The sequence below is a fragment of the Oryctolagus cuniculus genome, chromosome 18 (assembly GCF_964237555.1).
Source record: "Oryctolagus cuniculus chromosome 18, mOryCun1.1, whole genome shotgun sequence".
Classification (NCBI taxonomy): Eukaryota; Metazoa; Chordata; class Mammalia; order Lagomorpha; family Leporidae; genus Oryctolagus; species Oryctolagus cuniculus.
The window spans coordinates 15,518,054-15,531,776 of NC_091449.1; the positions used below are offsets into that span (position 1 = coordinate 15,518,054).

Below are 13,723 nucleotides of genomic sequence, written 5' to 3' on the forward strand. Positions count from 1 at the left end.
CTCATTGAAACCTGAGTTTATGTCAGCCGGCTGGCAAAGATGACAGGAAAAGGAAGAAACGTGAAACACCGGACGCGACTCAGACGCACGGCCGACATTGCTCACGCAGGCCGTGGCCTCTGTGTGGAGCGGCGCGATGTCCACCCCGGAGCCGCCGCGGGGCGTGGGGTGACGGGGCCGAATGCGGAGCAGTGTCTCTCCGCGATGTCCACCCCGGAGCCGGCGTGGGGTGATGGGGTCGAATGAGGAGCAGTGTCTCTCCGTGATGTCCACCCCGGAGCCGCCGCGGGGCGTGGGGTGCCGGGGCCCGAGTGCGGAGGGAGCTGTCTCTCCCTGATGTCCACCCCGGGAGCCGGCGTGGGGTGCCGGGCCCTAATGCAAAGGGAGCTGTCTCTCCGCGATGTCCACCCCGGAAGCCGGCGTGGAGCGTGGGGTGCCGGGGCCTGAGTGTGGAGGGAGCTGTCTCCATGAAGCTCACTCTCCCTGACCAGAGCTAAAGACAGCCGGGGAGGGCCGGGCACGCTGTGGAAAGACGCTGCCCTTCCGTAAACTTGGCTCCTTTAAATAGCAGCTTTTAAAAATAGGGCTCCACATGTGAAAAGACTCTTGACTTACTCTGGGCACAAGAAAGAGGCACACACACACCCCCACTCGCTGCCCCCGGTGGAATGTTCCTAAGGACAGGCGGTCATTCTTGTCTCGCTCCGCTGGACGTCAGAATTCTTGAGAGGAGAGGGGGAGAAGCTGACAGCCCTCCACTGGAAACCTCAAATGTCTGTCTGTCGCCAACAAGACACAGCCATTGAGGTCCATCCACGCACGCCAGGGAACCGACACAAACTGATGCTCACACGAAGGACTCTCCCCAACGCTCCCCAAGCCAAAGAAGCCAGACACCGGGCATGCACCGTATGACTCCATTCATGTGAAATCCAGATCCGCACGGACAGATAGCAGATTAGTGGGTGTCGGGTTAGCGGCGGAGACTGGGAAGGGCGTGAGGGAGAGCTCGGGGGAGACGCAGATGCCGAAGTCTGCACACGTCTGTCAGAACTCTCGGACGTGCACATGTACAGTGGGTGCCTTTTACTGTCAGTCGTACCTCAGGAAAGTTAATTTTCAAACAGACAGCGGCTCAGACTCCACCAATGACCATTTGTCAACTTCTGTGCCCGGGCCTGGCCATCAGTGTCATCTGAGTGTTCTCCAGGTGGCAACTATTTGCAGCCAGGGACCCGGGCCCCAGGACTCTCCCTGCTCTCCAGGGATGGGGATGAGGTTAGAGGACACCATGGACTGTCCATCCCTTCGCGGGAGAGGAGAGAAGAGGGAGTATCTGGAAGAGAAGAGAAGAGAAAATGGAGGAAGCTGGGAGCCTTCTACCTGACCCTGTGCCCCAGGAGTTCGGAGACCTCAGCGTCAGAGCTCACCTCCCGGTACCCTTCTCTCCTCTTCCCCGGGGCTCCTGGCGCTGTGGGCGGGGCTCTCTAGCCTAGAAGGAACAGAGGCTTTAGGGTTTGGGACTTGGCGTTGGGGACCAAGTTTCCTCCCTCTGTCCAGGAGTACCTGGGAGTCTCCGTCCTCCAAGGCTTATGCTGTGGAAAGGTGCTGAGCACAAGCCCCCTGTAACAATTCCAACAGTTTGGCCAGAAAGAGGGGGACGGGTCTCTGGGGATGTCCTTCGCAGGGCAGGCAGGGCCCCTGGCTGGCTACCCACAGCCGGGACCCCAAGGCATCCAGCAGGCGCTGTAGCCGGAACACAGCAATTCCCACAGATGGGCCCTCCTCAAACCCAATCACAGCCAGCTCCAGCCTGAAGCAGCCTAGGGTCTCCGCAGGACACACCTGTGGGAACAGAGTGACCTGGCATCTCTGGGCAAGGATCTGGTCCCAAGTCCTCCCTCCTAGGGTTTTTGATGTGTGCCTCCGGACAGCCCTTTCTTCATCCGTAAAGTGGGGTTTTGAATAATCCCTTCCCCAAGGGCTGGCACTAGCCTATTACTACACCTGTGTGCAAGTTAAAAAAAGATTCTCCTAGCGAACCATCGGATGGAAGACCTCTCTCTCTCTCTCTGCCTCTCCTCTCTCTGTGTAACTCTCTCAAGTAAAACATAAATAAATCTTAAAAAAAAAAATAAAGATTCTCCTAGGGGCCGGTGTCGTGGCACACAGCAGGTTAAGCCGCTGCCTGTGACACCAGCATCCCACATGGGCGGTCCCACTCGCTTCACTTCTGACCTAGCTCCCTGCTAATGCACCTGGGAAGGCAGCAGAAGATGGCCCGTGTGCTCAGACCCCTTCCACCCTCATGGGAGACCCAGATGAAGGTCCTAGCTTCTGTCTGGCCCAGCCCCAGCTGTTGTAGCCATTTAGGGAGTGAACCAGAGGATGGCTCTCTCTCTCTCCTGGTCTCTACCTTTCTCTCTGTGTAACTCTGCCTTTAACATAGATACATCTTAGAAAAAAAAATAAAAAAGAAAAAAATAACTCCTACTCCTTCCTTAAGATATGTTCAAGTCTCAGTAGTTCCACTTCTGATCCAGCTCCCTGCTAATGTGCCTCGGAAGGCAGTGAAGAATGGCCCAGGTGCTTGGGCCCCTGTACCCACATGGGAAACCTGGAGGCTGCCGGCTCCTGGCTTCTACCTGGCCCAGCCCCAGCCTTTTTTTTTTTTTTTTCTTTTTTAAAGATTTATTTTATTTACTTGAAAGACAGAGTTACAGAGAGCGGCAGAGACACAGAGAGAGGTTTTCCATCTGCTGGTTCACTCCCTAGATGGTTGCAATGACCAGAGCTGCACTGATCCGAAGCCAGGAGCCAGGAGCTTCTTGCAGGTCTCCCACATGGGTGCAGGGTCCCAAGGACTTGGGTCATCTTCTACTGCTTTCCCAGGCCATAGCAGAGAGCTGGATCCAAAGAGGAGCAGCTGGGACTAGAACCGGCACCCACCTGGGATGCTGGCGCTGCAGGCTGGGGCTTTACCCCTCTGCGCCATAGTGCCAGCCCCAAGCTCCAGCCATTGTGGCCAATTGAGGAGTGAATCAACAGATGGAATATCTCTCCCTAATTCTGCCTTTCATATAAGTACATCAGTCTTTTTAAAAAAATATGTCCGAGTGCTGTTTTGTTTTTTATTTGACAGGCAGAGATCTTCCATCTGCTGGTTCACTTCAAAATGCTCAAGGCTAAAGCCAGGAGTCTGGGACTCAATCCAGGTCTCCCATGTGGATGGCAAGGACCCAAGTGTTTGAACCATCACCTGCTGCCTCTCAGGGTTCATAGTAACAGGAAGCTGGAGGCAAGAGGGGCTTAAACTTGGACACTCCAGCGTGGGATGTGGGCATCCCAAACAGGACCTTAGCTCCTGTGCCAGAGGCTTGCCTTTACATGTTGATTCTTTTTTTTTTTTTTCTGACAGGCAGAGTTAGAGGAAAACAGAGAGAAAGATCTTCCTTCCGTTTTCACCCCCCAAATGGCTGCCATGGCCGGCGCGCTGTGCTGATCTGAAGCCAGGAGCCTGGTGCTTCTTCCTGGTCTCCCATGGGGTGCAGGGCCCAAGCACTTGGGCCATCCTCCACTGCACTCCCGGGCCACAGCAGAGAGCTGGCCTGGAAGAGGAGCAACTGGGACAGAATCCGGTGCCCCGACTGGGACTAGAACCCTGGGTGCTGGCACCACAGGCAGAGGATTAGCCTAGTGAGCCACAGTGCCGGCTGTACATGCTGATTCTTATTAGAATAAGATATTCTGCTGCCATTGTCAGAAACTGACACATATGCAAATCTACAGTGTCCAAGCTGTAAATGCTGTCATTGTAGGTGTGTGGTCCTTGTGCAGTGCACATCTTTCGCTGCTGCACATGGCGCCCTGTAACCTAGTGGGGTTGCTATGAAGGGTGAGTAAGCCATGGTGGGCAGCAGTTAAGGCACAGCTTGGGACACCCATATCCCACACTGGAGAGCCTGGGCCCCCGTCCAGCTCTGCTTCTGGTGCCCTCTTCCTGCTGGTGTGCACCCTGGGAGGCAGCAGGAAAAGCTCAAGTCATTGAGTCTCTGCTCCCATGTGGGAGATCTGCATGGAGCTGGGCTTTGACCTGGCCCAGCCCTGACTGTTACAGCATTCGGGAAGTGAATGAGCAGATAGGAGCTCTCTCTCTGCCAATCAAACAAAATGAAAACAAATACTAATTTTAAAAACAGCATATAGGAATTGGCACTGTAGCATAGTGGGTAAAGCCACTGCCTGCCATGCCAGCATCCCACATGGGTGCCGGCTCGTACCCTGGCTGCTTCATTTCCAATCCAGCTCCCTGCTAGTGGCCCGACTGCTTGGGTCCCTGCCACACGTGTGGGAGACCTGGAAGAAGCTCCTGGCCCCTGGTTTTGGCCTGGCCCAGCCTTGGCCGTTGTGGTCATCTCGGGGTGAACCAATGGATGGAAGACCTCTCTCTCTCTGTTTCACCCCTCTCTGTCTCTGTAACTGTTTTTCAAACAAATATAATAAATCCATTTTTTAAAACCAGTAGATAAGCTAATTTACCTAAAGCACTCCTTAGACTCCCACCTGGCAGGAGCAGGCCCTGTGTAAGTGTGACTGTAACCATCACTAGCATCGCTTGCTATCTTATGCCAGTCACTGTTCTGAAGGAACAAATCTATGTGTCCAGGGTGGGGGTGGGTCAGCCACATCTGCCGACTGCCTGCACTCCAGAACACGCCCACAGATGCATGAGGAGCCCAGTGGGTCCGAACTTCCAACTTCAGGAAGGAGTTGACCAGACACTCACCGAGAGATCATCTGGGGTATACAGAGTGCCATCATTTTTGTCTCCCTACGATTTTGGGGAAAGAAAGAAAATCAGATCTCAGTCTGACCCACCCCCAAACACACCCACTGCCTCACCCCCTCAACTTCCTGCCTCCCCTCACCAGTATCTTCATGATGGCCACAAGGAAGTAAAAGGGTTCCCTTCGGCAGAGAGGGGTTCCTAGGCCCCCCAAGAGTCCCCCAAGCAGGAGGATGGTCCAGAGAGGCCACATGAGCACCTTGCCCACTCCGAGGCTTTCTCTGGTCCCCGGCCTGTGGTTCTGGAAGAAAGAGGTAAAGAAAGGGAACAGGTTGAAAGACTTCAGTGGGTGAGGAGAGCCGCCCCCTGTGTACTCCCCCGCCAGCTCTACTCAAGCCATAGATATTCAAAGAACCTGTTCCAAGGGTTGGGGGAGATGGTGGCCCCAGAGACTTAGCAATATCGGCCCGCCTGTTGGGGCTGGAGGGTGCAAACTTCCGCAAGGGCAAGCATTCCTGTCCGTCTTGCTAAAAGATACCTGCACAGGCCTGGTTTGTGTCTGCAGGTGCATATTTGGGAGGCTTTTTTTTTTTTTTTTTAATTTCTATATCAGGCACTCCAGAATCGTCGTGCCTGCAAGCCTGTCTGTCCTTTTCGTCTGAGGGCTGGCCTCCCTGCCTCTGAATCTCCGCACTGAGCCCGCCTCCGGCTGACCCCCTCTCTTTTCTCCTCCTCTCCTCCCCCGGCCCTTCCTTCTTCCTCTTTCTCCGGGTGTTTGGCCCTGCAGGTCTGCCTCTGGCACTGCCTTCCTCCCTCCCGCACCCCTTCTCCCTCTCTCACCCTTTCCGAGCTGACTCGGGGCTGGAGGATCGTTCCTCCCTCTGGCCCCAGACCTGCCCTCCAATCTTGACCCGGTCACCACCACGCCCCCTGAACCTTGCACCCCAGAGAAACGCAGACTACGGCCCTAAAGAGGAGCTTCTTGGTCGAAGAGAATCTTGGGGGCGGGGGGGGGGGAAGAAGCACACCTGTAGGGGAATCTAGGGCAACCCAGTTCTAGGGTTCTCCAGGCGGGGCCAGGAGTCTGTGAGCCTAGGGTGCAGTGATTTGGAGGCGAGAGTAGAGATGCCTTGGGGGAATCTGGGGAACCGGAGACTGGAGTGTAGGGACCGTGATGAGGGGGGTTCCGGGGTGAGGGTCGCTAAGAAAAGGCGCATCCTAAGGGGAGGCGGCACCGGGACGGGAGAGGAATTCCAGCGAACGGGAGATTCGGAGGGAGAGGCCTCGGAAAGGGGAGGAGTCTGGGACCCTGGATCTGGGAATCCAGCCTCAAGTCTTGCAGTGGATTCTGGAGCGAAGATTCTGACTGACGGGGGTTCTAGAAGGCAGTCCAGAAGGGACAAAGATTACTGTGGGGGTGGGAGGGAGTGAAAATCGCTCATGGAAGGGGGCGGCGGGAACCAGAATGCAAACTACGAAGAGTCGCCGTGCCCTCACGCTTCTCCCGGGCTCGCGGCGCGGCTCAGACCCCGCCCCCTGCGCTCCCGGAGGCCTTCCCGCCGCCTTCGGAGGCCCCACCCCTAGCTACGACGTGAGCCGTAAAGCTGCCCCGCGTTGCGACGTCGCGCTCAAAGCGCCTGCGCAGACCCTGAAAACTCGGCGAGGGTGGCCCCACGCTTTCCTTTTCCGGTTGTAGCGCCTCGCGGTGAGGATCGCCATAGTTCGGCCGCAGCCATGCCGTCCAAGGGCCCGCTACAGTCCGTTCAGGTCTTCGGACGGAAGGTGGGTCAGGCGCCGCAGGGGAGGGGTTGGAAGAGGCCTGGGTGTGGGAGAAGCCGGTGGGCGCGGGTCCTAGGGTCGACCTGAGAGCCGGGGCCTGAAACCCAGCGCCGTCCGGCGACTCACGCGGCCCCGCTCTTCCCCCTCTCGCTTTCCGCAGAAGACAGCCACCGCCGTGGCCCACTGCAAACGGGGCAACGGGCTGATCAAGGTGAACGGGAGGCCGCTGGAGATGATTGAGCCACGCACGCTGCAGTACAAGGTGCGGGGGTCGGGAACGGGCCCGGAGTGGGGAGATCTTGCCGGGAAACTGGCGTGAACAGCGGGCCGTCCGACAACACCGACGGGCTCGCGGTTCCGAAGCCGTAAAAGCTGAGACCTGACAGGGGAAGCGGGACGGCGTGAATTTGGCAAAGTAACGGGGGTGCTCTGAGGACGTGGGTATCTCAAAGCCCACCCACCTGGGGTGCCCACCTGGCAGGAGATGAGAGCAGTGTTTGGTTTCTGATGTTCTGGCGGCCATAGATGGTCAGTATTGGAAAGAGCGAGTGAGATTTGGGTATTCGTGATGTTACTTGTGAAAGGGAGGAGCCCCGAGTCTGGAGCCGCCCCCGGCTGTGCCGGGCGAGGCGGCTCCCTCGGCTCGCCTGCCCTGGTCCGTCTCGGTAGCCTGTTGGCACGCGTGCCTTGGGCTCACTCGGTATAGGTGCGTCTGCATGGTAGGACGAGAATTTAACGGGGTTTGGAGGACCCTTGGGTAGCGGGCACTGGGCGGTGGTGTCTTAATGGATGTCAGCTTGTTGGGGATTTGTGTGTGCGCCCTGTGTTGTGTTTTGGGGACACCGCATGTCCCTGTCCTTGTCCCAGCCTGCTAGGGAAGTGGCCCGTGTTCAGAGCCAGTCTGGAATGCCAGGTCCAGCGCGGGCCACACAGGAGGAAGCCCGCATCCGGGTTGCCTCTGCCTTGCCAGTGCCTGCTACCCCTTCAGTCCCATCCGGCTTTCTTGACTTTGGCTTCTCGCTGTCTCTGTAGAGGGGATTGCAGTGATAGTGAGACCCCCTTCCACCTGTGCTTTGAAGCTGGCTGTGGCAGAAGCCCCACACGGCTGGGGGGTGACCACCGAGGTGGCCGAGCTGTTCGGCCGATTTACTGTCTGTTCATCGCCCTGTTCCCCCAGCTGCTGGAGCCTGTTCTGCTCCTTGGCAAGGAGCGCTTTGCTGGCGTGGACATCCGGGTCCGAGTGAAGGGTGGCGGTCACGTGGCTCAGATTTATGGTGAGTCCCAGAACTGGGCACCTGGGTGCGAGGTGGTCCCGGGAGCAAGGCCCTGGTAAAACGTAAGGCCGTCGTGTGTGTCTTCCCCACAGCGATCCGCCAGTCCATCTCCAAAGCCCTGGTGGCCTATTACCAGAAATGTGAGTGACCGTGGGTCCTTCCCGGGGGCTGGGCGGTGGGTGGGCACCGCAGGATTCCTCTGGTTATGTAAATGTTCACCCTGCTCTCACCTCCAGATGTGGATGAGGCATCCAAGAAGGAGATCAAAGACATCCTCATCCAGTATGACCGCACCCTGCTGGTCGCTGACCCCCGCCGCTGCGAGTCCAAGAAGTTTGGAGGCCCCGGTGCCCGTGCTCGCTACCAGAAATCCTACCGATAGGCCCATCACCCCGATCAGGGGTCGGCTCCATAATAAACAGTGGCTGTGGGATTTTAAATTTCTAAGAATTTCGCTGTGGTTCCTGTAATTGTGGGTCTGTGGACAGGGTTCACAAGAACAGTCCTAGCCCGTTCCCAGAAGTGACCGTTCTGGGCTTACGTGGACTGGGGGTGGGGGGAGCAGGCCTGGTCTCTTCACCTCTGGTCCAGAACAGTGAGCAGGCATAGCCCAGCTGGTGGCGGTCCTGTGCCAGAGGTGGGTGTGTGCGTTGTCCTTTGGGTTTTTTCAGTCCCTTTGCTGCTGTTGGAATGGCACGTGTGGGAAGAACGTAGGAAATACAGACAATAATTGAAGACAGGCTGGGTAGAAGCTGTGAAAGCAATTTCAGGCCAAGTCTGGGTTGGTAAAGGAATTGGCTTGAGAGAGATCTGCCATCCATTGACTCTTTTTTTTTTTTTTTGACAGGCAGAGTGGACAGTGAGAGAGACAGAGAGAAAGGTCTTCCTTTTAGCCATTGGTTCACCCTCCAGTGGCCGCCACGGCTGGCGCACCACGCTGATCCGATGGCAGGAGCCAGGTGCTTCTCCTGGTCTCCCATGAGGTTCAGGGCCCAAGCACTTGGGCCATCCTCCACTGCACTCCCTGGCCACAGCTGAGACTGGCCTGGAAGAGGGGCAACCGGGACAGAATCCGGCGCCCCGACCGGGACTAGAACCTGGTGTGCCGGCACCTCAAGGCGGAGGATTAGCCTAGTGAGCCGCAGTGCCGGCCCCCATTGTCTCTTAAATGTCCACAGTGGTCAGTCCTGGCCAAGGGAAAGCCATTCTCCCTTAATAGTGGCAGGGGCTCAAGTCTTTGGGCTGTCCCTGCTGCCTCCCAGTCCCATGTTAGGAAGCTGGGTGGAAGCGGAGTCAGGAGTAAGCCAGGCATTGCAGTGTGGGACACAGGAGTGATAGGGGGTGTCCTGACCTCAAGGGGGAAGACCCACCCAGGCTTGCTTTTTTATTTAGCTTTTAAAACTATTATTTATTTGAAAGAGTCACAGAGAAGGAGAGACAGGTCTTCCATCCTCAGAATGACTTCCCAAGTGGCCAGAAGCTTCTTCCAGGTCTCCCTCGTGGGTGCAGGGGCCCAAGGACTTCAGACTGTCCCCTGCCACTTTCCCAGGTACATTAGCAGAGAGCTGGACCCAAAGTGGAGCAACTGGATCTCAAACTGATGCCCATGTGAGTTGTGGCTTAACCCACTGTGCCACAGTGCTGGCCCCTGTGTTTTAAAGATCGATTTATTTGAAGGGGAAGGTGAGAGATATTCCGTCATTGGTTTACTTCCCAAATGGCCGCAGCAGTCTGGGCTGGTCCTGGCCTCAGTTGGATTTGAGAGCCGGATTGAAAGCAGAGAAGCCAGGATCCACACTGGTGGCTCCAATATTTGATGCCTACATCTCTGGCAGCAGCTTGGTGTACTACCTTGTGGTCGGGCCCCCCTCCCCAATTTTTTCCCCACTCAAAGGCAAAGTGACAGCTTCCATCCGCTGGTTCACTTCCCAAATGGCAGTGAGAGCCAGGCTGAGATAAGGTTACTGGAACTCCATTGTGACACACTGGGACCACCCTCTGCTGCTTTCCCAGGCACATAGCAGGGAGCTGGATCAGAAGTGCAGAGGCCAGGACTCATTGGGATGCCAGTGTCAGAAGAAGCAGCTGAACTTGACGTACCCCATAGCAGGTCCCTTGGAATGTTTTATAAAGATTTATTTACCTGAGTTAAACACAGAGAAGGAGAGTAAGAGGTTTTCCACTTGCTGGTTCACTCCCCGGATGGCCACAACAGCCGGAGCTAGGACGATCTGGAAGCAGGAGCTCCATCTGGGTGCAGGGACCTAAGGTTTTGGGCCATCTTCTACTGCTTTCCCAGGCCATAGCAGAGAGCTGCATGGGAAGTGGAGCAGCCGGGACTCAAACTGGTGCCCATATGGGATGCCAGCACTGCAGGCGGTGGCTTTACCTGCTATGCCACCACACCAGTCCTGGGAATATTTTTTAAATGGCAAGTTACAGTATAGAAGTTACAAGGTCAGGGGAAGGAGGGCATACACAGATTCCAGACCTCCCATCTGCTGGTCCTGGCACACTGCAGTGGCCGAGCCAGGCTCTGCTCATGGTGCTTGGTGTTGAGGTGTCAGCACCCCTGGGGAAAGTGCTTCCCTGGCTTCCAAGCAGCTGTCCACTCCAGGCGGGCCCTGGGGAGCCTGGAACTCAGTCCCAGGCTCTGGCCCCATCACTTGAGTTAAGAGCAGGCAGTCGCTGGCCGCAGACGCTGCAGCATGAGGTGCGGGTGCCCCTGGCTGGGGAGAGTAGGCATCCCAAGCAGCATCTTAAATGTTCAACCTGGCCCACTTGGAGAAACGATTTGGTTACTTGAAAGCAGACATCTTCCACCTGTAAGTTCAGGCGGGGCTGGGCGGGGCTGGGCCAGGCTGAAGCAGAAGCCAGGAACTCCGTCTGGGTCTCCAGGTGGGTGGCAGTGGCCCAGTATATGAGTCATTATTGCCTCCCAGGTGCATTAGAGGAAGCTGGGTGAAGCAGACACTCGGGTACCTGAGTAGCAGCAGCTGAACCTGCCCTGCCATGACACGTCCCCCCTCCCCCATTTATCTCAAATCACTTTTTCTGTGTGGTTTTTTTTTTTTTTTTTTTACCATTTGGAAGGCAGTGTTACAGAGAGGCAGAGAGAACTAAATTATTCCATCCACTGGCACATTCCAAATGGCCAGAGCTGAGCAGATCAGGAGCCAGGAGCTTCTTCAGGTCTGCCTCGTGGGTGCAGGGGTCTAAGGACTTGGGCCGTCTACTGCTTTCGCAGACCTTAGTGGAGAGCTGCATTGGAAGTGGAGCAGCTGGGACTTGAACCGGTGCCCATATGGGATGCCGGCACTGCAGGAGGGGTCTGCGGCAGACCCTGCGCTCAGGCTTTTCCCGGAGACCCCCTCCTTGACCTGCTGTGGCACGACACCGGCCTCTCAACTTTTTGCAGCCCCTTCACATATAAGGAGTAGCTGGAAGGATTGTGGATTTAGACACCTTAAGGGTTCCCTGCTTCCTACCCCAACCCTGCCCAATTTTTGAAGAGGGAATGGAGTAGCTTGCCCAAGGGCACATGGTAGAGGTGAAGCCACGTTCACAGGTGTTTAGTCAGTGCAGGAGCCTGGAATGTAGCTGCCACAGATCTCTCAGAGCCCCCATTCTTACTCCACGTGTAGTCTACAATTTGGGGAGCAAGGGGCTGGAGGGAGTTGGCTCCAAGTAGTCCACTTGGGGGAGAAGCACAGGTTTGTGGGCCAGTGAGAGGTCCCTGCCCCAGGTGAGCTCCCTGGGGTGGGGGTGGAGTCAGAGCCAGCACCTGTTGGACAGCGCTGAGCTGGAGACATGTCGGTCTTGTTAGCTTAGTTCTCAGCCTCCCCTCTCAGTTGCTTGCTGGCTTTTCTTGAACACCGGCAGGGCCTGTGCTGACCTGGGGGCTTTGCAGGGAGCACAGCCCACAGAGCCTGCTGCTGCTATTGCCGGAAAAGCGTTGAATGGCCGGTGGTTTGTGGGAGCGCCTGAGTGTCCTTGCTGGGGATGGTGGTGGTCAGTACCAGCTTTTACAGCCAGCCGATGGGTCCTGCACTTGGATGCCGCTCTGCAGCCTTGTGTGGCTCCCAACTGGGCTGCAGGGGTGGTGGAACAGGTACACTGACTGGGGAACCTGGAAGGGGCAGCGGACACCTGGCCTAGTGGACAAGCTGCCAAGTAGCACCCCTGCATCCCACCACAGAGGACCTGGGTTCAGCTCCTGATTATCTTCCTGCTAATGCAGACCCCGGGAGGCCGTGGTGATGGCTCAAGCCACCTGGATTGAGTTCCCAGCTCTTAGCCTCAGCCCCGCAGCTCTTGTGTGCATTTGGGGAGTGAACCAGTGTATGCGAGTTGTCTGCCTCTCAAGTACATAATTTAAAAAAAATTAGGGGCTGGCACTGTGGCACAGCGGGTAAAGCCGCTGCCTGCAGTGCCAGCATCCCATATGGGTGCCGGTGCGAGACCCGGCTGCTCCACTTCCGATCCAGCCCTCTGCTATGTCCTGGGAAAGCAGTAGAAGATGGCCCAAGTGCTTGGGCCCTTGCACCCTTGTGGGAGACCCAGAAGAAGCTCCTGGCTCCTGGCTTCGGATCGGCGCAGCTCTGGCTGGTGCAGCCATCTGGGGAGTGATCCAGTGGATGGAAGACACTCTCTGCCTCTCCTTTTCTCTCTGTGTAACTCTGACTTTCAAATAAAATAAATAAATCTTTAAAATTAATTTTTTTAAAACCCTGAAGCTTGAAAATAAATGAAGGGATTGTGGGGTTCACAGACCACCAACTTGGGCCAGACTTCCATCTTGGATGCATCCTGTCTTCCTGAGCTTGGTGACACGGGTGTCCCCACGTGAGACAGGAAGCTGCCCTCGTGGTAAGACGATTTGCACTGGAGCCGGACTTCACTGGGTTCAGCTGGCATTAACCTAAAGCTCCCAAGGAGGGCAGCAGGCACCACTCCTGATTTGAGCCTGGCTTAGCTCCGTTTCTAAGGAAATGCTTCCTGGCAGGCCAGCCCGTGACGTATTCCTGAGGAGGCGGTGGAGTGGGCCCTGAGGCAGAGGTAGGAGCTGGGCAGGAGGACAGAATGGAAATCATTCAGGAGGAGGGGTCTGCGGCGGACCCTGCGCTCAGGCTTTTCCCGGAGACCCCCTCCTTGAGGCTCCTGGCTCCCTCCCAGAGGCACAGCTGGGACACATCTGGAGAGGGGGCTTGGTTCCCCTTCCCCGCTCCAGGCCCTGGAGTAGACAGCCCTTCTCCCTCTCTGCCTCCTCAAATACCGGGAATTCCGGCGCTGCTGGGAGCCCAGGCCGGGCTGGGAACTTCAGCTGGGAATGTGCAGCTGGGGGTGGAGGAGGGGAGGCCAGCCCCAGCCCTGACCCCGGGGAGGCTGACTGGCTTCTCTGCTCCTGGCCGCTGTGGGACCCGGGGCTCGGCCCGAGCCCTGGTGTACGGTAGCCGTTCAATAAACACTGCGTCAGCCGGCAGCCTGGCCGAGCACTGGCAACTCCATCGCCAGTGGCAGAATCCCTGGGGCCCAGAACAGCACCTGGCACAGGACAGGCACTCAACAAATGTGAGTGCTCAGGGCTGAGCTGGGCTGTGTGGACTCCAAGTCCCTTATGGTCCGTGTACCTCAGTTTCCTCATTTGTAATGAGAGGATTAGAAACCACCCCTACTTCCTTTTAGGGATGCCGTGAGGACCGAGTGAGTTCATATCAAGTGAGTAACGCTCATGGTATGCAGTGACAATCAGCGTTTGCTAAAAACCCACATTCTTACGCCTCTGTCCTGGAGCTCAATTTAACAGGTTGGGACTGGGTCACAGGGGGCCTGTGGTCTAGGGGTTCCCTGGCCAGTCAGCAGTTCAGACACGCTTTGGGGTGAG

The 13,723-nt window shown here is 56.7% G+C and overlaps 2 protein-coding genes across 2 annotated transcripts; one reads left to right on the forward strand and one right to left on the reverse strand.

Moving 5' to 3' along the window:
* Window positions 1–903: 903 nt before the first annotated feature.
* Window positions 904–6,141, reverse strand: IL-15L (interleukin 15-like). The gene is given in 6 exon segments (NM_001301260.1): window positions 904–1,336; window positions 1,431–1,492; window positions 1,567–1,845; window positions 4,787–4,831; window positions 4,929–5,087; window positions 5,815–6,141. Coding segments are annotated over 3 exon segments (411 nt in total). The 5' UTR covers window positions 5,040–5,087; window positions 5,815–6,141; the 3' UTR covers window positions 904–1,336; window positions 1,431–1,492; window positions 1,567–1,590.
* Window positions 1,586–8,279, forward strand: RPS16 (ribosomal protein S16). Its single transcript, XM_002711451.5, has 5 exons — window positions 1,586–6,568; window positions 6,726–6,827; window positions 7,743–7,839; window positions 7,932–7,979; window positions 8,076–8,279. Exons 1-5 carry the CDS (start codon window positions 6,521–6,523, stop codon window positions 8,219–8,221), a joined length of 441 nt encoding a protein of 146 aa, XP_002711497.1. The 5' UTR covers window positions 1,586–6,520; the 3' UTR covers window positions 8,222–8,279.
* The last annotated feature ends 5,444 nt before the right edge of the window (window positions 8,280–13,723 follow it).

Coding starts and splice junctions, on each gene's coding strand:
- RPS16 (XM_002711451.5), top strand. CDS start 6,521: ATGCCGTCCAAGGGCCCGCTACAGTCCGTTCAGGTCTTCGGACGGAAG. Junction 6,569..6,725: donor TTCAGGTCTTCGGACGGAAG/GTGGGTCAGGCG, acceptor CGCTTTCCGCAG/AAGACAGCCACCGCCGTGGC. Junction 6,828..7,742: donor CACGCACGCTGCAGTACAAG/GTGCGGGGGTCG, acceptor CTGTTCCCCCAG/CTGCTGGAGCCTGTTCTGCT.